General features: G+C 50.7%; 6 protein-coding genes across 6 annotated transcripts; 1 reads left to right on the top strand and 5 right to left on the bottom strand.

Moving 5' to 3' along the window:
* Window positions 1-282: 282 nt before the first annotated feature.
* Window positions 283-2,286, bottom strand: FTJAE_12894 (tpa inducible; the record flags this gene model as incomplete). Its single annotated transcript, XM_037345982.1, has 2 exons — window positions 283-944; window positions 993-2,286. 2 exons carry the CDS (start codon window positions 2,284-2,286, stop codon window positions 283-285), a joined length of 1,956 nt encoding a protein of 651 aa, XP_037200096.1.
* Window positions 2,287-2,991: 705 nt separating this feature from the next.
* Window positions 2,992-5,938, top strand: FTJAE_12893 (endoribonuclease YSH1; the record flags this gene model as incomplete). Its single annotated transcript, XM_037345981.1, has 5 exons — window positions 2,992-3,144; window positions 3,197-3,294; window positions 3,403-3,480; window positions 3,635-4,766; window positions 4,823-5,938. The coding sequence occupies 5 exons, from the start codon at window positions 2,992-2,994 to the stop codon at window positions 5,936-5,938; spliced, it is 2,577 nt and encodes an 858-aa protein (XP_037200095.1).
* Window positions 5,939-6,167: 229 nt separating this feature from the next.
* Window positions 6,168-8,960, bottom strand: FTJAE_12892 (v-type proton ATPase subunit A; the record flags this gene model as incomplete). The annotated part of the gene is made up of 5 exons (XM_037345980.1): window positions 6,168-6,340; window positions 6,391-6,570; window positions 6,624-8,636; window positions 8,689-8,767; window positions 8,832-8,960. 5 exons carry the CDS (start codon window positions 8,958-8,960, stop codon window positions 6,168-6,170), a joined length of 2,574 nt encoding a protein of 857 aa, XP_037200094.1.
* Window positions 8,961-9,673: 713 nt separating this feature from the next.
* On the bottom strand, window positions 9,674-11,547 carry FTJAE_12891 (uncharacterized protein; the record flags this gene model as incomplete). The annotated part of the gene is made up of 2 exons (XM_037345979.1): window positions 9,674-11,013; window positions 11,115-11,547. 2 exons carry the CDS (start codon window positions 11,545-11,547, stop codon window positions 9,674-9,676), a joined length of 1,773 nt encoding a protein of 590 aa, XP_037200093.1.
* Window positions 11,548-15,865: 4,318 nt separating this feature from the next.
* Window positions 15,866-18,186, bottom strand: FTJAE_12890 (transcriptional regulatory PHO23; the record flags this gene model as incomplete). The annotated part of the gene is made up of 2 exons (XM_037345978.1): window positions 15,866-15,933; window positions 15,993-18,186. The coding sequence occupies 2 exons, from the start codon at window positions 18,184-18,186 to the stop codon at window positions 15,866-15,868; spliced, it is 2,262 nt and encodes a 753-aa protein (XP_037200092.1).
* Window positions 18,187-19,142: 956 nt separating this feature from the next.
* On the bottom strand, window positions 19,143-20,333 carry FTJAE_12889 (undecaprenyl diphosphate synthase; the record flags this gene model as incomplete). The annotated part of the gene is made up of 3 exons (XM_037345976.1): window positions 19,143-19,749; window positions 19,799-20,058; window positions 20,112-20,333. The coding sequence occupies 3 exons, from the start codon at window positions 20,331-20,333 to the stop codon at window positions 19,143-19,145; spliced, it is 1,089 nt and encodes a 362-aa protein (XP_037200091.1).
* Between the last annotated feature and the right edge of the window lie 1,813 nt (window positions 20,334-22,146).

Below are 22,146 nucleotides of genomic sequence, written 5' to 3'. Positions count from 1 at the left end.
AACTACCCTCTCCCATTCATTTCCTATACTGCATGCCAGAATGAAGAAAAAAAGGACTGCCTGTCCCCAAAGTCATGCCTTTAGTAAGAAAAAACATAAAACGCCGTGCTAAGTAATATCAAGCCATGCACGCTGCGCAGGGTATCTTCTTCCACTAGCTGATCATCCCTAGCCCTGGCCGTGTGTCACGAAATCTCATCTCACATCTTCCCTATCCCATTACCTCGCCGCATTTTGATAGCTATAGTTTGTTATGATGTGCTGTGCTGTGCTGTGCTGTGTTTATTTGGGGTTCGATGCGTCCAGGTAAAGGTACGCCTTTTGAAGCGCCTTGCCTTCTCTTCCGTCCCTTTCTAATACTGAAACCCAATCGCGAAGCTGGATATTCCGCCCCTTTTCTTTGTCCTCTCTCCACGTGCCAAGTCGGTTGCGGCCCTCGGTAGTCATGGCCATGTTTGCAGGTGCCGGCGTCGCTCCCAGCCCTCCGGGTCCTTTTCCGGCACCCGCAACGTTTCTGGTCGGCGTGCTGGCTCCGCTGCCTCGAGTCATCCAGTCGTATGTCTTGCCAGCCTTCTTTTTACCAAACAGTCCGCTCTTACCCCCGAAGCCAGCAAAGAGGCTACTCGTGGTGTTTTGGCTCTGATGACTGTCAATTTCAGCAGCCTTCATCTGCTGGTTCTTCTTCATCTCCTTCTTCGTCATTGCTTTTGGAGCTTCTGGCGCTACAGAACCAGGAGTGCCAGGCGCCACGCTACCAGCACGTGATGTCGTGGCTCCCGAGTCTGGTATACCATCCTTGCGTTTCTGGCGCTTGCGGAGTCGTGCCTCTTCCCAGTCACGCTCCTGTCTAGCAAGGTCCCGCATCGTCGTTGTCATATACGACGACACTTTAGGCAGCTTGACTGGCGGCGCACCGTTGGTCAATCCAGCTGCATCGCTGGAACCTGTAGAGTGTGAGTAAAAACTGAATACGTACTGCCGGTTCTACTTACGCTTCAGTGGATTCGTGCTATCCCCGTTCGCACTCTCCACAGGGGTCCCGTCGACACCGTTGACCGCATCCGCTGGCTTCTCAATGGGCTCGAGTGGCTCAGCATTCATAGGAGCTGCCGCTGGAGTCCATTCCTCGGGTATGTCGCCATGAGATGTCTTTTGCCTATTCGTTGCCACTACATGTGCATCTTCCACTAGTTCTCGGAGTCGCTGCTTTGTTGCAATAGACATCAATGCCAACTGATCAACTAGAAAAGCATCGTGTGGGATGTATGAGCCGGTTGTATGAACCATGGTCGAATCTGGGCCTGGAGTCACTTTAACAGTCACCTTAGGCGCAGGAAATTGTTCCGGAAGCCTCATCTTCCCCATGGTTTGACTGTTGTTCTTCAGGTCCAAGTTCAGCGCCAGGTGGTGTTCTCGTGCAATTTTGTCCGCGCGTCGATGCAGCAAAGCGACCAGCAAAAAAGGATCACTTATCTCCTGTGTCCGTTGAAGCGCAAGTCGCATCGACGACTCTGACCAAGCCCTCTCCGCTTGCTGTGCAGCAAACTGATCCTGTGGTTGATCCGGAACAGACTGGGCTGGCTGGTTTGCTGGCCCGGCACCGTAGAAGCTCGACTTTGGCCCCGGCGGCTGGTGGGCAAAGCCCGTCCGCGCTTCGTCGAAACCGGTCGCATACAGGTCGTTCATATACTGCTCCTCAGCTCGAAGGTCGATGCCAGTACCGGCAAGTGAATCTGTCACATCGTATTCGTAATCCTTTGTTGGTCGCTCTGCTGGCCTTTGGGGAGGCCCCATGACTCCGGGGCCAGGAGTTGGGGTCATTAGCTGACCAGGAGTGGGGGTCATTAGCTGACCAGGAGTGGGTACAGGAACAGGAGTCATTGTGGCATTAGTATATTGAGGTATAGACTGCTGTAGCTGCTGAGTCTGCTGAATAGGAGGTGTTGAGTTCGGTCGTACGTCAGGGAGATTAAGGCCAGGCGTTGTGTGGCCGTTGGTGTAGGGTGTGGCATACGGTTGTGGCAGAGCAGGGCTTTGCACAAATGCAGGAGATCCAGTCCCAGCAGGCGGCGTAGCTGTGGCGCCTGGAGTAGCACCTGGACTCGCGGCGTAAGGGGATGTAGCATATGGCGATTCGGGTTGCGAGGATGGCCCGTCGGTTCGAGCTCGTTTCTGCGGTGGGAGGGCGAAGCTGGACTGCGACGCGGCAGGCGAGGGTGAATGCTGCGGCGGAGAGAATGCGCGAGGCGGCACCTGCATCTGCGTCTGAGGCTGAGGCTGAGCCATGATGAGTTTTCCCGTTCGTGACTGCTTTGTCGGTCGAGAATAAAGCAAGTTGCAAGAAATGCGTGAGTTGAGTGTGTTAGCTCAGCAGGCAGATGAGCCTGTCAAATCAATCGCGACGCCTCCCATCCGACGCGCTGAATCTCGGCGGGGCACTCGGAAACGCTGTAAAAAGGTTCGGCAGGTGAGAGATCCGCTGTTGGAAAGCGCCCAGACTTCGTTTCGAGATGGAGGCGCTGGATATCGTCGTTGGGCGAAGGTGTTAACTCGCTGGGGGTTGGCTGTGAAGGAGGCAGCTTCGCCCGTAAAACGGAGGTCGCGTAGTTTTAACGTCACGTGCGCAGAGCCTCCTCCCGTAAAATACGTACGTCGGTTGGATCCCTTTCTTTTTGAAAGCCCCCTCCACTAATAATAAAGCAAGCTCCCGTCAAATAAACGCCGGCTTTTATCCGTTCATTGTTCAAAGAAACGCGTCTGCCTCGTTTTTGCCCGTGCTGCCCGCCTATTTCATTCATTCATCCATCCATTAATTAATTGATATAGTGATCCGATCTCTTTTGTTATCCCTGCGGCCAGTTGCAGTTTCATCAGCTGTGTACTGCAGCCTTCTATCAGACAGCTTATGGCCGAAGGCTTCTTCTACTAATAATCTATACAGAACCTCGACGTCGAATGTGAGCTGGACCATAGCTCGGCGGATCTACAACAATGGCATCCAAACGAAAGGCTTCCGCTATGAACGCGGCTGCGGCGGAAGAGCCAGTGGATCCTTCAGATGAGCTTATGTTTCTTTGTCTAGGAGGAGGAAACGAAGTCGGAAGGTCATGTCATATTATCCAATACAAGGGAAAGACGGTTATGGTAAGAACAGGTCGATAAGTCTATCGCATACTTGTCTAATGCCCTTCACCAGCTTGACGCCGGCCAACACCCCGCATACGATGGACTCGCTGCACTGCCCTTCTACGACGATTTCGATCTTAGCACCGTCGACGTTCTTCTCATCAGCCAGTAAGCGACCCCCTCTTTCCACTCCCGCGACGATGTACATAGGCTGGACAGGGCGAGGGACGACTTTGTGTTTTGATATTATGTGATGTGATAGAACGGATGGTACAGAACCGCCTCGTATTGCGCCGTGCTATCGCGGCCTGTATCGTGCTCGCGTGATGACGACACCCACGACTTTGCTTTCTTGTATGCCAGATCAATACAATACAGTTTGCCCGTTCCCTTACCTTACGCCCTTGCTGTTCGTCCTTGTGATGCCGTCCTGTCCCAAATTGCCAGTCGCCAATATCATCCCTAGATAGCCAGATGTCACCAGAGGATCCCAGCTAATCAGCCATAGTTTCCACATCGACCATGCAGCATCCTTACCATACGTTCTCGCAAAGACGAACTTCAGGGGTCGTGTCTTTATGACCCATCCCACAAAGGCTATCTACAAGTGGCTCATTCAGGATAGTGTTCGAGTGGGAAATACCTCATCGAATCCTACTACACAGCCAGTGTATACTGAGCAAGACCATCTAAACACATTCCCTCAGATCGAGGCCATCGATTACCACACAACTCATACTATCTCCTCCATCAGGATCACCCCTTACCCTGCCGGCCATGTTCTTGGTGCTGCCATGTTCCTTATCGAGATTGCTGGCCTCAACATCTTCTTCACAGGTGACTACTCTCGCGAACAAGATCGACATTTAGTGTCAGCAGAGGTTCCTAAGGGCGTCAAGATTGATGTTCTTATTACTGAATCCACCTACGGCATTGCTTCTCATGTCCCTCGCCTAGAGAGAGAACAGGCCCTTATGAAGTCCATCACAAGTATCCTCAACCGAGGCGGTCGTGTCCTCATGCCAGTCTTTGCCCTCGGACGAGCTCAGGAGCTGCTCCTGATTCTGGATGAGTACTGGGGCAAGCATGCTGACTTCCAGAAGTACCCCATCTACTATGCCAGTAACCTTGCCAGGAAGTGTATGCTTATCTACCAGACCTACGTTGGTGCCATGAACGACAACATCAAGCGCTTGTTCCGTGAGCGAATGGCCGAGGCAGAGGCGTCTGGCGATGGAGCTGGTAAGGGTGGACCGTGGGACTTTAAGTACATCCGTTCTCTCAAGAACTTGGACAGGTTCGACGATGTTGGCGGGTGTGTCATGCTTGCCAGTCCTGGTATGCTGCAGAATGGTGTCAGCCGCGAGCTACTAGAACGGTGGGCGCCCAGCGAGAAGAACGGTGTGATCATCACGGGTTACAGTGTCGAAGGCACAATGGCTAAGCAGATCATGCAAGAACCTGATCAGATCCAGGCAGTCATGTCTCGTAGTATGGCGGGCGCTCGTCGAATGCCCGGAGGAGATGGCGAGAAAGTCCTCATTCCTCGAAGGTGTAGCGTTCAGGAATACTCGTTCGCGGCTCATGTTGATGGCGTCGAGAACCGTGAATTTATCGAAGAAGTTGCAGCTCCTGTCGTTGTACGTCTGCCTCCTCTCTCATGCACCATCAAACATTATGCTAACGTTTGTCACAGATTCTTGTTCATGGCGAACAGCACAACATGATGCGTCTCAAATCCAAACTCCTCTCTCTCAACGCAAACAAAACGGCAAAGGTCAAAGTCTACTCACCACGCAACTGTGAAGAGCTTCGTATCCCCTTCAGAGCCGATAAGACTGCCAAGGTCGTTGGAAAACTTGCATCGATTCAGCCTCCTCAGAGCATTCATCCTGATCAAAGTGCTGCACCTCCTCTCGTTACTGGCGTCCTCGTCCAGAACGACTTCAAGCTTTCTCTCATGGCGCCCGAGGATCTCCGAGAGTACGCGGGTCTAAACACAACCACCATCACCTGCAAGCAGCGCCTGACCCTCAGTGCTGCAGGTGTCGACCTCGTCAAGTGGGCTCTGGAGGGCACGTTTGGCAACATCGAAGAACTCCCCGAGATGCGTCGTGGGAAGAATGGCCAAAGCAATGGAAATGGCGATCATATGATCACGGATAGCGAGGAAACGAAGCAAGAGGATGCTGATGAAGAGGTTGCTAGCCTCGTTGCAGCTTACCTCGTCATGGGATGTGTCTCAGTCCGATACCGCACAAACGGCGAGGTTGAGCTCGAGTGGGAGGGCAATATGCTCAACGACGGCATTGCCGACTCCGTCATGGCTGTTCTCTTCTCCGTGGAGAGTTCTCCTGCTGCTGTGAAGCGCTCCTCCGCTAAGCATTCCCACTCGCACGAGCTACCTGATGTGAACCCTCACCACTCTGCCTCCCCAGAGGAGCGCCTTGAGCGTCTTCTCTGGTTCCTCGAAGCTCAGTTCGGTCAAGACAACGTTGCTCCAGTCACGACCCCCAAACTGCCAGCTATAGAGGACGCCGAAGATAAGATCAAGAAGGACGAGGCCGACGATGCCATGAAGACAGAGGAGGATGGTGAGGATACACAACTCCAGGAGAGACAACAGAAGGAGATTGACAGGCTGCACAAGATTGGCATTCCTGTGCCAGGAGTGTCCATTAAGGTGGACAGGATGAATGCTACGGTTTGGTTGGAAGATCTCGAGGTTGAGTCTAACAACAAGGTTTTTGCAGACAGAGTGAGAGCGGTGGTGGAGAGAGCTGTCGAGGTGACAGCACCTCTTTGGGGATGAAGAGGATATAGCTCCAGAAACGTTCACGGACATGTACAAGAAGGCTTGATTCTATAGTTACAAGGCATTACGTGGGCAATCTGCCTATCAAACAGCTTGACTTTCATGTCAGAAAACTTCGCAAAAGCCCAGAGTTTCTAATGTTGCACTATGCTACCTATGATACAATAAAAATATCACTGTCTACTGCTATAAAAAAAAAAGACAACATATATGCGAACCCTTCCAATTAACCCAAGTAGTCCTTGAGCTCTTCCGACTCTTCCAGCAGGGTGTTGAACGAGAAAGGCGCAAAGGGCCAACCGGCAAACTCTGCGAACTTGGAGAACGACTCGACCCAAGCGAGACGCAGGGAGTGCAACATGGCACTGGTACCCTCCATACAAACGAGAATAGCAATGGCTGGGATGCGTTAGTGAACAAACAAGATAGGCGGGACTGGCAATACTTACTCAAGAAAAACCACATAGTAAAACAAACAACAATCATGATGACACCGACAACGCCGCTCATTTTGAGAGCTGGGCCAAGAGTCATGGACCAAAGCACAATACTCAGCTGTTGATGAGCGAGAGACAAAGCCCAAAGTCTGAGGTAGGAGGCAGTGTGAGAGACACAGTTCAGACAGAATTCTAGCCATTTGTTAATAAAGTTGCAGTGCCAATGTAAATCGGTAACAACTTACCAATTGTATGAATGACCTGGTGGATCATAACCTCACTAAACTCGAACTCCTCATGCTCCTCACTAATGTTCTGAGAGATCATAGCAACTCCCTCGCCATCTTCGTCGAAGCTGTTGCCGTGGCCATTGGCGTCTTCATCATCGCCGTCCAAAGCACTAACTCGGGACGTTTCACCTATGCTACGGTAACCCTTGGCGCGAGCACGGCTGTTCTCCCATCGAAGATAGAAAGGCTTGAGGAAGAGGAGGATGGGGACTTGGATGAAAGCCAAGAGCAAGAGAATGACTTGGACAACAGACTGTCCAGCGTAAAGCTCTTCGCCCTCAGGAATGGTTCCAGGCTGGAGGAACATGTAAATAAGCATGTTGAGCAGTCCAGGAGGTTGGCGGCCAGTGCCCAGCCAATCAACAGACCACTTGTAAACAATGCAAATAACCAGGTAGCCAAAGATGGACTGGAAGAAGATCATGCCAGGGATGAAGTTGCCCCAGATGTCAATGGGCTTCTTGAAGTGGCGAGCGTTGATGTAAGAGAAGCAGAGCGAGTAGGTCATGTGTGCCCAGCCTAGGAGGATACTCATCTTCATCTTCAAACTGTTGCTGAAGAGGAGGTCGTTCTCACTTCCATGCCATGCATAATCCAAACCGAAGGGGTAACGGTGACCATCTTCCCTCAGAGTGGCAACGATGCTTGTAGTGTTGGTATAGTTCTCGGGTTTCTTAAACTCCCAAGCACTCTCGAAGAGAGTCATGGACATCGAAAAGACATCATTGTAGATGAGACCGGTAAAAACGGAGAAAACAGCCATGACCAGAGCAATGTAGCGGCCGTAGAAGATCATGGCAAACAGCTCGAAGCTAACCTTCTTCAGGGACTTCTCCCAGTAAATCATAGCAAGAGCAGCGGAAAGCATGATAATGGCATGGCCGAAATCACCAAACATGACAGCGAATAGGAAAGGGAATGTGACAAAAACAGGAATGGCCGGGTTGACTTCCTGGTACGTGGCGGTACCATAGGCATTGACGATAGTCTGGAAACCTTCGGTGATCTTGTTGGTCTTCAGGTAAGTGGGCGGCGTCTTATTGGTCTGAATCTTATTGATAATAGAAGGGACGGAGAGGCCAGCTCTGTTAGTAACGTCCTGAAGGGTCGTCCTGATCAGGGGAAGATCATTGGTAGGTACCCAGGCTTCGGCAATGAGAGTTCGCCGAGCACTATCATAGGAGAAGTTGTTTAGTGTGTTATACACGGCCTTTTCCTTGGCGACAAGAACCATCCAGGCAGACAGCGACTGTGAGATCTGCTTAAGCTCTGCCTGAAGAGTGGCCTGGGTGTTTTGTAGAACGTTCTGTACATCCTCCAGTCGGTTGTTGACCTCGTGAATCTGGTCACGTCGAAGATCACTGTTCTCGTCGACATTGTACACATCAGCACCCATGGACTCGGAGATCTTACGGATCTTGTTGAGAATCTCCTTGCCGTGGGCGAAAATAACGAAGACGTTCTTGTTGATGGCCTCGTTGTTGGTAGGATCGATCAAGGGCTCGGGAATCTCAGACTGGTTCATATAAAGGTTACCGCGCAGAGTTCGCCAGAGGATACGCTCGAAGGAGGCGACTCTGTCTCTAGCAATGACACCAGCGACGAAGCCAATGTTCATGCCAGAGAAAGAACGCTCGGCATCGGGGCCACCCTGATTTTGCTCGATGTCAGACAGAAGAGGAGCATCGTCGTTGTCAGTAGAAGCGCGAATCTCCTCGACATTTCCGTGGGCGCGGTCGAAGAAGCTGCCGGCCTCACGCAGGACCCATCGCCATTCGGTCAAGTCGCCCTCGCGCTTCTTCAAGGTCTCGTAGCTCTCGTTCAGGGCAGAAACTCGCTGTTCCAACTTCTGGCTTCGCTCAGCAAGCTCGTCAATTTCGGAAGTTGAGGGAGACGCAAGTCGCTCAACGTCAAGGTCCAGCTTTCGGAGGGGGATTCCGATCTTGTCCATCTGAGCGTAGAAGTATCCTGCAATGTGTTAGATTTGTATGTTCGTGGTGGATCCCTTTGAATGACGTACGCAGCTGTCGCTCAACATTGTCGAGTCGTCGAATCTCCTGAGTAAAAGTGCGTTGGAATGCGCTGACATCCTCATTAAGCTGCATGATGTACCGATGGATTAGCCTCGATTCTTGATGCAAGAATTGATGGATTGTTGCCTACATCGCGGAATTGGCAGAGACCAAGCTCGCCGAGGGCCGTAACGACTTCGCGACCGATTTCATTAGAGACATAGAGCTGTACCATGCTCATGTCCGCAGAGCGGAACGGGGTATCCGGTTTAGGAGCCATGATGCTGTCGAGCACCAAAGCTGTATATGTCGTTGAAGTTGGAGCTTATTCAAGGAGCAAGGCACGCTTTGGCGCGGTTACGTCGCAGGAGGCTGTTCTTGCCACGGCCCCTGGTTGTTCCGGTTTTGGATGCCACGTGATCTCGTCCAGCCACCGGCATCCCAACGCCACATTAAGCTTTATGCCACACGGGAAAGCTGCGAGATTGATTGAGGTTAAGAATAGTTAGGTTATCGATATCGATATTATCTCCCCTTCTTAGACCAAAGATAAGATCAATGGTAACTTCCGCATATTTATAAATTGCATAGTCTCGAAGTGGTTGAACATGCATAGTCTAAATTCTGATAGGCTGAGGCCCTAGTATAACTTCTTGCAAGCAGATACAGACAGCCATCCATCATACTAGAAAAGCAGCAACAGAGATTATTTGCTCACACAATCCATACATTCACAGTTATACCACTTAAAGATTAATCATTTCATGAAAGTCATTATTGATTATCTACACGTTTTCCTTCGCCATATCCATGCTTCAGAACGCTTTTTTCCATCAAAATGACTTTGCTTTTATCGCTAATTTTGACCGCTGTGCGCCAGGATATCAAATCAATATGCAATCCGAATCTATCCATATAATCAAACCATAACACCTTTAGAACAATGATATGAGAGTAGAGAGATCCGTGCAACTGGTGTCGGAGATTGGCATTTTACAGCCTTCGGCCGAACATGAACGTGCCATACATGCCTCCGACGTCGGCCTCCGCAACCGGGATCTTCCTCATGCCCCAGCTCTCAGCGCCCAGCTTCCACCACCGGGCGCCGCTGTCGAGAGAGGCTCCGTCGGTGTTCAAGCGGACTAGCCAGTACCGGCTTCCGAACTCCTTAGGGGTCCATCCTGCACGTTCAAGGTTCTTCTTAGCCTTGGCCGCTCGCTCGTATGCGCGCTCTTCGAGCTCGATAACCTGCAGCGGGGCGGAGGCGGGGGTAAGGAGTGCGCTGGCACTACCGATGATAGTGTCCAGGTCGGAGATATCGAGGTATCGGAGAGTGTGAGGAATCCACTCCTGGGCTTGGTACAGGAGCTGGTGGATGTCACGGAGATCGAGGCCTCGGCCGATAGCAAGCTCCTCCAGATGCTGGACCAGAGGGGTGAGAAGAGGTATCTGGGAAGGATCCATTCTACTACCCTTGAGACTCAGCGATCGAAGGGTAGGGGGCAGTCGGGGAAGGATAGCATCAACATCCGCCTTGCCCAGCAGGAGGTGGCTGCTGGCATTGGTAGCAAGGCTGAGGACAGTGATGGTCTGGATGATCGCGGGATGAGTTGTGACAAACTTGACAACAACTTCAGAGGTCAACTCTCGGCACTTGGCCAAGTTCAGGTGTGTGAGTCTTGCCGTCTCAGGCAAGCTCTGCAACGCCTTGTCGGTCACTCTGGTTCCAGCGAGATCGAGGTGAGTAGCTCGTTCAAGTCGAGGTAGGATGGCCTCGAAGACGGAGCCTGGCAAGTTCAGGCACTTGTGGAACGAAATACGTGTAAGAGTCAAAGAATCGGGCCACTGAGCCTGGAGGAGGCTAGTGAACGAATTCTTGAAAGAAGGAGAGGAGCAGCCGCAAAAGTCGATGGCTTGGAGCCGGGGCATTTCAAAGAAGAGCTTCTTGATAACATCGGGTCCAAGATCTTCATCGATATACTCTTGCGCCAGGAACTCCTGCAGGTATGGGGTTAGCTCGAGACATTTGTAGAGGGTCTCGGAAGTCAGGTTTCGAGTCTGGGCTCTCTCGCTGGCAGTAGAGAAGATGGTGGAGGGGTTAAAGTGGCTGAAGTCGAGCCGCCGCACAATAGATGCGAGCGCGGGGTACTCAGTGATGGTTGCGAGGAACTTTCGGAAGATGCGAGAGTGAGGAATCGTGATGTGACGGTAGAGTGTGTTGAGAGTCGCAGCATGAATAGATCGCGAAGTAAGAAGAAGAGCCATAAGGTCGGCATTTCGTGGTGTAAGGCCGTTGGGAGGGATCTCGATGACGAGAAGGTCGATAATGGCACCTGTGATCGACATGTTAGTACAAGGTGTGTCATATAATTGGGACCGGGGTTCAGCAGGGTTCATGAACTGTTTGGCATGCGATGCGCGCAAGTTTACGTACCCAAAACTTCGCTGGGAAGTCTCTCGAGAGGAGAAGATCCGGTCTGGTAGCTGTTGGGTGAAGCCTTCTCAGTGACGGCGGGAGGTGCTGGAGAGCTCCATGTCATGGATAGCTTGTGAAGATCCTCGCAGCTGCGGCTGGCGGATTTGCCCTTGATGGGGATCTGCTTCCATCCGCGAAAGTTGTCCGCGGGGAACCAGAAGCCATGAAGCCGACTGTGAGGCTGCGTCAGAGGAGCCTGAAAAGACGGCTGTGCAATCTCAGCGGAGGGTGAGGGTGATTCATCGAATACCTCTTCCGGCCCTTGAGTGTAGGAGGAAATCTTTGAGCGGGTGAAAGTCTGGGCTAGGCCATCATCGTTCTCTCGGACAGACGAGAAGGACGATCGTGCAGTCTTGTCGCTGTTGCTGTTGGGAGATTCGGGGCGTGACATTTTGGCCTTGAGCAGAGCAGAAAGGTCAAACTGAGGCACCGCGTGGTGCGTGGGGCTAAGAGGGAGGGCCATTCAATTAAAGATATAAAGATATGCAATGGCCGACCTCAGCGAGAGAGGACGGAATTGTCAGGTGGGAATAGTCTAGGTAGGCAGGCTAGGTAGGAATGAGATCGCCAACCAAACGGTTGGCAAAAATATCAGGCTCGAATAAAAAGAATATTCACGAAATAGCAGTGGCGTTCTATGAGCCACCGGATCCGGAGTCTTTGTTGCTATACGGCGCTGTCTGTAGTAGGTATTGTTAAGCTTAGGCCGATAGAGGGCGGCGAGAAGCGATGACGAAATGGTTTGCGATACTCGGAGAGGATGATGACCGACCAAGAGATAAGATCTAAAAGGTCAGAGGATACTTTCTTATCGTCAAAAATAATCTGGAATGATAAAGCAAGAAACAGAGCGACTCGCGCATCAGGGCTTGGGGGGGCTTGGGGATAGTTATAAACGAACGAACGACTCCACGAGGCAACTCCATGAAGTTTAGTCTAGTACAACGACCATTTATTATGACTAGGACTAGGACAAGGAATGGGTAATGGAACTACATAGAGACGGGACCTCAATGGGGACCTCATGACGGGGACCGGAGGGTCCAAACGCCAGGGAAAGGGATCCAAGACCCAAGACCGAGACGAGACAAGCAGGACAAGGAAGGGAAAAGGCAAGATTCAAGGCGAACCCCGAACGATGAGCAACAGTAAGTAAGAAAAAGAGGCTAAGGAGCGGCGCCACTGGGGCCAGTCCAGGGACGTTGGTGTTGGTGTTTGGCACCTCATACTCATGCACGGGGCATTTGTTTAGCTCGGGATCGCACAATATTGGGTAATAGAAATCAAAGACTGGATGGACTTCTCGGGTCTGGAGACGTCAGGTGAGCATTCGACACGACACCATGGCTTGTCTGTCACAGTCATTCATTCATTCATTCATTCATTCATTACCTGGACTGTCACAGTCACAGTCGACGCCATGTTCCATCATGACATCTCGGTCAGTCAAGGATGAATGTCGCAGCTCACCAAGTATCCATCCATTCTGAAGAGAACCGCCCAATGATGAATTATTAGCGAGTAATGAGATGTCAAAAGCCGTTGCCGCTCAGAGATCCAATGTCCAAACAAAGAAAAGAATTTCGCTGCAGCCGCTAACGCCGGATCGGCCTAAAAGAAAAAAAAGAGGTGTGCCACTCATTCGATTGGACGAAGCAAGTCGAGATTTGGTAATGAGAACGACCTCGCTGAGAAGCCAAGACTAACAGAAAAAATCAACTGCCCAGCTGCCTTTGCTTGTCCGTCTGCTGATTTTGTCGAACCTCGTCTTGGCAACAACACGTCAAATTGCACATCATCTTGCTGACCATCAGATGTTTCTACAGTGCAGGCAGTCAGTCATGTCCTTCCTTGCCTTACCCCAGAATCTTGCATTGCGTCTTCATGTATTCATTTGACGTATGTATACGGAGTATGCTGTACAACTTGCAACATGGAAGACCATGTCACTTATACGAACTTGCACTTATAAACTCCGCGGACCAGGCTCTTCCACCTACCTAAGGTATCTAACAGGTACTCCTCCTCTATGCAAGACAACCTTTTCCCTGAGCCAGCCAGTGGATTCTTACTACAGTTCAACAACCAAACGTAACGTAGCAAAACGTAATATAATGACATCCTTCGTCAGCGAATGGACAGCTGCACCTGTAGAGTAATAGAAACAACACAACCCCGCCTTCGTTTCACAGGAATTGCATCAAAAAGCCCCAGATCTCGAAATTAATAAATCACATAATATTGACAGATTCGCCGAGATCCTCGTGACCTAAAGAATGTCGGCCACGTCGGGAGACCAGCAACGCGATTCCGGCAATGGCCTTTTCTAAGCATCCGTTTCTTCTAGACCCCCCAAGCTAGAAGCCCCCAGAACGACACCTTTTTTGCGAAAAAAGGGACATTACTACTATACTTAGCGTACAGTGGCCACTCAGGTCACAAGGGCCGTCTTAAAACAGCAGAGTTTGAGGCGCTGCATAACACCCCTCGGTACGAAAAGAGTATCTTTGCCTCAAGATACCTTACCCGCTTTGCACCGCCGGCTTATTACCACTCCCAATCGAACAACGCCGCACCCATGCTCGAACTACCTCGAGACACAGATCCCGCCAGAGAAGACAAAGTTGAGAGAATTTAAAATGTTAACGATACGTAAAAGAGAGGCATTTCCTTCGAGAACCGGCAAAGATGCCGGTCCCCAGATTTCAGATCCTCTAGAAGGTTTCCTTTCAAGTAAACATTACCCTCTCAAGTGGGCATCGTCGTTACCGGCACCCCGTTTCCTCCGGCCCTAGTCGACGCCAACTGGAGCTTAAGCACGCCAGGCCGAGACCGACCACGGAGACGAACACCGACTCCAGCCGCCGAGGGACCAGACATGTCAGCCGGGGTCCTATTTTCAGTGGTAACAACAGAGACCAATCACGCTAATATTGTACGGTAGTTATTAGTATCCCGAAACCTCAGCCCAATATCAACAGCCTTGAACAACCCCCAATTGCTAAGCACAGACAGCCAAGAAACATACCACGTTCCTGAATCACACTGACCATATGATATGCCATAGTACGACCAGCATCCTGGCAACATGCGATTCAGCTGTTGCACGTGCCTCATGGTGTCTGACCTAGATGAGATTGCTCAGCTTGTCCCCCGGAATATCGTGTAATTAAGCTATATCGGCTGTTTCTCCAGATGATATAGGATAGACACCGCCTCATCAAATATGCACTCCAGACTGAGGCCCCTTAATACCTAGGTTGTTGAATGCCAACCAAGATCGCCATCATTCAGAAAAGGAGGTTCACAATACCATCATTGTGCAACACCATTGCAGGTTCTGGGAATCATGTCCGGATTTCGGCACCATCGTCAAGACATTCCAGATCTGTGTTCGATTACGAATATATCATCATGAGAGTGTAATAACGTGATCCTCTCCGCGCCAGTGGACTCGGAGCGCGGCCGGGACACTTACAGCTTATAAGCGCCGCGTACCCGCAGCCGCACCCCCCAGAGGTAAAAGGGCGAAGATGGGAGCAGACAAAAAAAGACACCAGCCATTAAGAGGGACAGATTTACCCCGGATTTTCCTTAACGTCATGACCCGGATCTGCCTGTCACTTTCACTTTCCATCACTCTTCCAACGCGTCACTTGACTCCCACTGTCTCTCTGACTAATAACCAACCAACCCCCTTCCAAATTCCGAACCCCCGGAACCTCCATCTCCGTGTGACATTGTTGAGCTCGAAACCTTTCTAAACACCTTCTCTTCTCTCTTCTCGCGTCCCTTCTCTCCCCTTACTTTCCTTACATAGCCTAGTTACTTTGCTTCTCAACAGTTGCAGATCTTAGCTTCGCTACCGCGGACAAGGAGCACTTGCAAGCCTCACAACCACCAGAATAATCGAAGCTCCCCCTTGTCGCCCTCTGCCGTTGGCCAATGCATCAAAGCTACCCCTTGCACTCTGGCGGCTCAGAAAATCAATTACCTAACATTTTGCTCTTAGCGGTCTGCATCGTGAACCTCGTGACCATGGCTGGACCACCCTCGAACCTTGGTATCAAGCTCGGCTGGGGTGGCTGTAATCTCAACACTGAGCACAACCTAGGTACCTAACCGCCATCAGCTCCAGCCCAAACATCGTGACATTTCCCCGGGCTCCCGCTCTTCTCTTCGCCTCTCCTCATCCGGTCATCACTAACCCATTTCAAGCAAGTGCTTCCATTGGTCAAATCCAACGGTGTATTCATTCCGCCCCAGGCGGGGGCCAGTGTAAGTAATGCAATGCAATATACGGAGTACACCCCTCAAACTCCCCCGCATTTTGCCCCTGACTCTCCACCCATATTCGCACCTTCGCCCGCTACACTACAACGCTTTCTATAGAATTGAGAATAACACCTGGACGCATAGTCCCAGTCCCTATACAGCACCTGCGCTTCCAGATGAGAACTTGATAGCATAACCCTCGGTTCAACAAAACCTCCCTCAACCATTGAGAACACCAGAAACAAGGATCGGGTACTGTATGACCGCGTCCACCGCCATCCCAAGAAACAAAGGAAACGCCATATGTGTCTGTCGTATACATTCGCCCGTTCAGTCTATGGGCTGTGCAATTCGCTTTAGAACCAATCGTCGGTTTTCAAATGAGGCCATCGTGACTGGTCCGTAACTCGCGGCACGCAAATGTCGCCTGACCTCTATCGACCATTGGCCTTTTTACCTCCCGCTTTGAGGCGTTCCTTGCAGTCCTCGCAATACCATTTCGCTACAACAAGTTAGCGTTTAGTTCGTCTGATAGTTCAGTCCTCTCTTGCAGCAACTTACCTGTTGATGTCGGTGCGACCTTCAGTCCTACGCACTCCAAATGGAACCATTCGCGAGGACACTCAACAGCATCGCAAGCCACCATCTCGCCGTACGAGACCCCATTACAGTAACAGTATGTTGGCTCATCGGCATCAACATCGCCGTCATCTTCGTCCCCTTGCATGCTGCTGTTCGTATCTTCTTCGGCCAGTTGAGCCGCAACAGCTGCATGAATGGTAGGTACAGCTTTCTTCTGGTTTTTCTTTCCAGTACCCGTTCCGTCATTGTTCCTCGATGAGCGTGCTCGGGGCTGTACTGCTTCTCGGAACGTTGCCAATGCTGGCGTTGATGGTTTACTGGCGCGTCCACTCTTCGTTGTGACTGTGGCTGTCTGTGGAACTGGTGGTAGCGATTCGCTCTTGCGATCATTCTCCTCCGGCTTTTTGGTGTCCTTCTTGCTGCCAGTCGTAGCAGCACTGGTGGTTGCGGCGGTAGTGGTGGTGGAGATGGTGGCAGTGGTGGTAGGAGTAGGTGCCGGAGGCGCTGGCGCAGTTTCTGGTTTCTCGGCTTCTTTCTTAGGATTTTCGATTTTGATCGGTGCACTCGTCTCCTTTGGAGTCTTGGGTTCGGCACCGTTGCGAAGTGCACTAACTGCTGGAGCTCCAGCGGCTGGCGTGCTAGCTGCGTTGCCATTGGGTTTATTAGAAGCCGATGATGTCGGCCTTGCCTTGTTGCTATCCGTGTTAACAGTCTGTATTGAGTTCTGTCGCGAACGAGTCCGAGCCGGGTTTGGAGTAGGAATCGGTACTGGCGATGCGCGAACAGGGGGTAGCTTTGGCTCAGGTAGCTCTGTGATCACGGGCGACGAGTTGACCGAATTGGATAAACCAGTTGCGCCGTTTCTGCTACAGTTCACCATGTTAGAAACTGTCTTCAGAGCATCTCCTACAGAATCTGGGATATACCTCTTCTTGGACTGGCCGCTTCCTGAAGGGAGAGCTTTTCTCTTCTTAGGTGCTTCGGGTGCGGGAGTTGCTCTAGGACTTGTTGTCTTTGCCTTCGGTGCAGCATTTCCAAAAACCGAGCTCATTGCACGCTCTGTTGTCGCCGCAGCACCATTAGTCGTCTTTTCAACTTTGCGTCGCTTCTGTGGCGGGTTGCCGTTGTTAGTCGCAGCCGTAGAAATGCCCAGTCCGACATTGGCAGTTTCCGTAGCTGTCGCTGTCACTGTCGCTGTCACTGTCGCTGTCACTGTCGCTGTCGCCGTCTTCCGCGATTTGGCTGTCTTCTTTGGAGCTTCAGGCTTGTGTTTGCCGTCATGGTCGTCTCCGTCCGAATCGTGGTTATGAGTATTAGAGTGGTTATGATTATTGTTGTGATTTCTCGAATTCTTCTTTGCTTGTACAGCCTGCTTGCGAGCATCGCTTCTAGCGGCTGCCTCGTCAGCAAGGGCCTGCGCAGCGGCAGATATGGCTGCGGCGCCGTCACGCCGTGTTCGATCGACATGAGAGGCCTTGGAGAAGCGATTTTCGGGATATGCCCAATGTGTGGTGCTTCCCCATTTGGCCTCGTCACTGAATTCGCCTTCTAGGTGAGGCCAAACATCTTCAATCCGAGTGAGCTGGGCTTCGAGTGCTTCGTTGGCTGTCGAGATAACGTGGTTCTTTTCTTCGAGCGAGACAAGCATTTCTTGGATCTTGAGCGCGGTCTGACGAAAAAGGTGACGACGAGGAAGATTGGATGGGTCGAAAACAGCATCCTTGTTCGATTCATCGACTGAGGGTACGCTCTGGACGCTATTGTTGAATGCAATACCACTTGAGCTATTCTGCGCACTCATAGGCGCCGAACCAGGAGCATTGGCGCTGGATGCCTCGTTGTTCGGACGTGCCTCGGGAACAGGAGCGTTGGTGGCAGCTTCAACAAGTCGGAAGAGCTGATCTTCGGGGGTGAAAAGTTTGGCATCGACCTCCTTGAGGAGTGTAAAATGCCGAACGAGTTCCTTTGGGAGTGCAGTAATGGCATCGGCAAAGTGTGTAATCGCAGGGAAAATGTCGATGGGTTGCTCGGCACCGCCGATTGAGTCTCTACCAGCACCACCAGAACGACCCAAGTTCGTGATGCTTCGCGAAGGGTTCGTACGAGTCTGACGGACGGGCTGCGACCGGCGGTGCGACGAGTTCTCCGCCGCGGGCGCCTTGGCCGACTTCATGGTGGAAAACGCGAAAGAGGAGAGAGAGGACTGAGGCGGCTCGGTCGATCACTTCGAGGTTAGACGGCGGGACGAAGCTGGCGGCAGAAAGTTTGATTCAAGAGAGAGCTATGATGTGAACAGGAAGTAAATAGGCAAGTAAGAGTTGGTATGGGCCAGGTAGAAAACAAAAGGCTAGGTCATTTTGCGCTCTGGTGCCATAAGTGGTGAGAAGAATCTGTGTATAATGAGGAGGGGAGAAAAGAGAGCACGCGTAGTAGCAGAAACGAAAGCGGGATGGGATATGGATTGGATGGATGGGCTGGCTGTCTGTCTTCCACTAGGCTCCCATTCGATTTTGGAGACTCAGCGCTGCGAATGCCGTGGCGCCTACTGTACATGCTACCTATAACTCTAGGGGGTTACAGAGACTTACATGACCCGACCCGCAGCCCCGGAGAAACCAGCCCCCGATGACGGAGTGCCTTGACGAAAAAAGGCAATGATGCAACTGAGATCAATGTTGACATTCAACCAGATTAGTCTCCAAGTTAGCAACTACGTCGAATTCAAAGACAATGCTTCTGTCTTCTCCAATCTCAGTTCCATGTTTGAATACAATGCTCAAGTCTTTAGCGGTTAAGCAGATATTGATCATGGGGGAATTTCCTAAGCCGCGTGGGGTATCACTATCGATAGCAATTCCGTCATAACATGACATCCATCGGTGATGAAATATCTGTTTAGTACAAAGAACCAATCTAGAAGCAGTGTAGAACGGACGCAAACAAGCTTATCTTGTACAAACAAAGAAAATGATATGATGAGCGTATCAAAGTCTACCGCTCACTAACCCCAGCAAAACTAACACCAAAATCTTCAAATTCACACGCCTTTCTCAAACCATCGCAAGACCACTTATGATCAAGGCTGTTTGGATTTTCTACAACCAGGGTATCACTGCCACCATAATCAAATCACGCTGTAACAGAAGAAGGCCGAACCACTGCCTCGTCGCGATCCTTCTGCTTTTGTCTCCATTGCCACTCGAGCAGAATCCAGATGAAGTCCTTGAGGTCGAAGTCAGGCCACAAAGTATCGATGAAGAAGATCTGTGTATCCTGATGGCATTGCCAAAGCATGAAGTCGCTAAGGCGCTCCACTCCGCTGGTTCGTACAAAGATATCTAGGGGCGGGTCGTTTGCAGTGTACATATGCTTGTCCAGGGTCTCGGCTGTGATTGTTTCGGGGTTCGGTAAGCCCGAAAGGCTGGCAGCGCTGTTCCTTGCGCGAAGGCGAGGAGGGGAGTCGGGTTGCAGTGTGGGCGATGAGGAATCTCCATCGCTGTCTTTCTTGGCATCATCTCCATCTAATGGTTCGACCTCTTCGGGAAGGACATCCGGGATTGTAGGCAGTCCCTCGCGACCGTCCAGCTGGCGCGAAAGGATCTTCTGTCGAATTCGAGATGGGGAGAAGGGCGTGCTTCGAGGAGGTGTGGGAGCGAGGAACTCTTGCACTGTTGATTTCACTGCGGATGTGATCTCGGCTCGGGAGGTGTATGGGAAGCAAATGTTCAGAACGGCCCTGGATACGCGTCAGCAATTGGTTCGCTCCTCTGGTGCAATGAACTGACTTGTTGTTGTGCTTAGTTCTCGCGACAGCCTTGTCGACCACTTCAAGAACGTCGGGTCGGATCATGTCGCGCTGGCCCAAGACGCGCACACGGGCACCGTAACGGTCGAGGATATGGCCATATTTTGTTAGCTGCTCCAGCTTGATCTTGGCCAGCTCCATCAGACCCTCCACTTCATATTTTGGTCGGTTGAAGTTCTCAATACTGAAGGCGTATACAGTCACGACCTTGACTCCGGACTTGTAGCAAATTTCCATGATCTAGATATTGCACGTTAGCACGTCGCACAATGGCGGGATTGTGGAAAACATACCCTAGCCAGCGCCTCGAATCCTCGGTGATGACCCTCTACGGTCTCCATTCTATGATTTCGAGCATATCGTCGGTTGCCATCCATCTCAAAAGAAACATGTTGAGGAATAGGGCCTTGCTTGAGGGCGCCAATGAGCAGCTCGCGAAGCTGGCGCATAGCCCATTCTCCAGGCGGAGATTCGACAATTACCCTCCGGAGAAATGATGATATAGCGTCAGACATTGTATTCTTTTTGTGTCCGAGACTTAATTTTGAAGAATAATCAAGGAAAGAAAAAGGTGTCGGGTGGAATAGTGAACGTGTTATCGAGTGTCGCTAGCTTAATTCAGACAGATGTATGTAAAACCTAGGCGGTATGAGACGGAATTCGGAATTCGAGAGAAGTTCATGAAAATGTTGTAATTGAAAACCAGCTTTAATAATTGATATGGGAAAACGATCGCCAGATGGCAAATAAACGAAGGTGACGACGAATTGACAAGACAGCCACGAAGCCTATGGTGGCGGAGTAGGCATCTGACGATGGGGATGAGGCTTGTTGAGGCGAGGCGTAGTTGGCACAAGCTTGGCGATTTCTGAAGCAGGGCAGCTCTTCTGTACCTGGGTGAGCCTTTAGGTGCCACCGGGGATGGTCCTGGTCCAATGATTTCTCTCTCGACACAGGTGGCTTAACGTCATTTTCAGGAACAGGCGCCGTGTCGTTTGCAACGGCACAGCTGACTGGGCATGCACGTTTACCACAAGGCTATTGCAATTAACCGTGACCTGAGGCTTATCAACAAGGATCGGAGTTTTCGGAGAGAAGTCATCATGAGTTGCCCCTAGCAGGGGATCATGGGAGATCGCGTTAGTGGATCGTCTACCCTGGAACCTCGAGCTTTTGATGTCGTTCCGAAATTGAGTCCTTTTTTCATGTGATTGTGGTTGTCTTCGGGAATAAAGATGGATTCGAGAATCTGTATGGTTTTGTCGTAAATATTGATGAGGCTGGCTTCGATATTTGTATCCAGCAACGCAATAGTTTCAGGCAGTAGGCGATTTTACCATCCTCAATTTCATCCAGTACTTCTCTCTGTGCCTAGGCAATATACTTAGACACAGGCACAGATACCGAGTGTTTGTATACTCATTTTCACACTTGATATATAACCCACAGTGGTTGCACCTCGACTTCTCGATACAGGGTATTCAGTAACACTAAGCAGGGTGGTGAATGAAACAGATGGGGATTTGAGATTGGACTTAGAGTTGGGTTGCTATGTTTGTTTTGAATCCGTCAGTAAGGCGTCCATTTTGAATCCATTCGATTAGTAGTCGATGAAGTAAATATCATAAGTTCATCATCTCAGAGAAAGCTCCTTTACGGAAAGTAATCATAGCAAAAAGGCCCCAACATGTTGATATTATGATCAACCCTCTCGATAGTGAATTAAAATCGTCCGTAGTAAAAAATTGACTGCCGTGACATCGTACTGGTATCAAAGCTCAGCTGATAACAGCCAACAATTAATTATATTGAGGTTATATATGCTGTCACAACGTTGTGTTTGTTGTTATTACATATGATATGACTCGTATCCATGGTAGGTAACGGATCTCCAACATGCTCGCATCTGCAGCTGGGCAACACGTATGTAACTATGGGGCACAAGTTTGGAGACGACAAGGATAATATGAGAGAATCCTGACCTTCCCCAGCCAAGATTTCCCCAGCTGGGTAAACCGAAAAAACTCTATCCGCATCCTATTGGTATCTCTTGATTTTGTAGATTCTATCGATTTCCCTTGACTCGAGTCTACCAAAAATAGGACTTGTCATATTATGCTCTCATGAGAGAACATGGTCCAGAACCTTGATTCTGACAACAGCGCTCAACTTTTTTGTTCCTTGCTGGAAATACGTCATTACCGCATAAAAAAACCTCAGGAAGCTTTTTAGCGTTGCGGATTAGGTACTATGAAACGCCACCATGCAAACGCCATGCTTCACCGGCATGTAGAAGCTGTCTCTGCAGTGAACGCTTCACGACTCTCG

The sequence above is a fragment of the Fusarium tjaetaba genome (genome assembly GCF_013396195.1).
Source record: "Fusarium tjaetaba strain NRRL 66243 chromosome Unknown NRRL66243_c0000368, whole genome shotgun sequence".
NCBI lineage: Eukaryota > Fungi > Ascomycota > Sordariomycetes > Hypocreales > Nectriaceae > Fusarium > Fusarium tjaetaba.
This window is presented reverse-complemented; position numbering and strand designations above follow the sequence as displayed.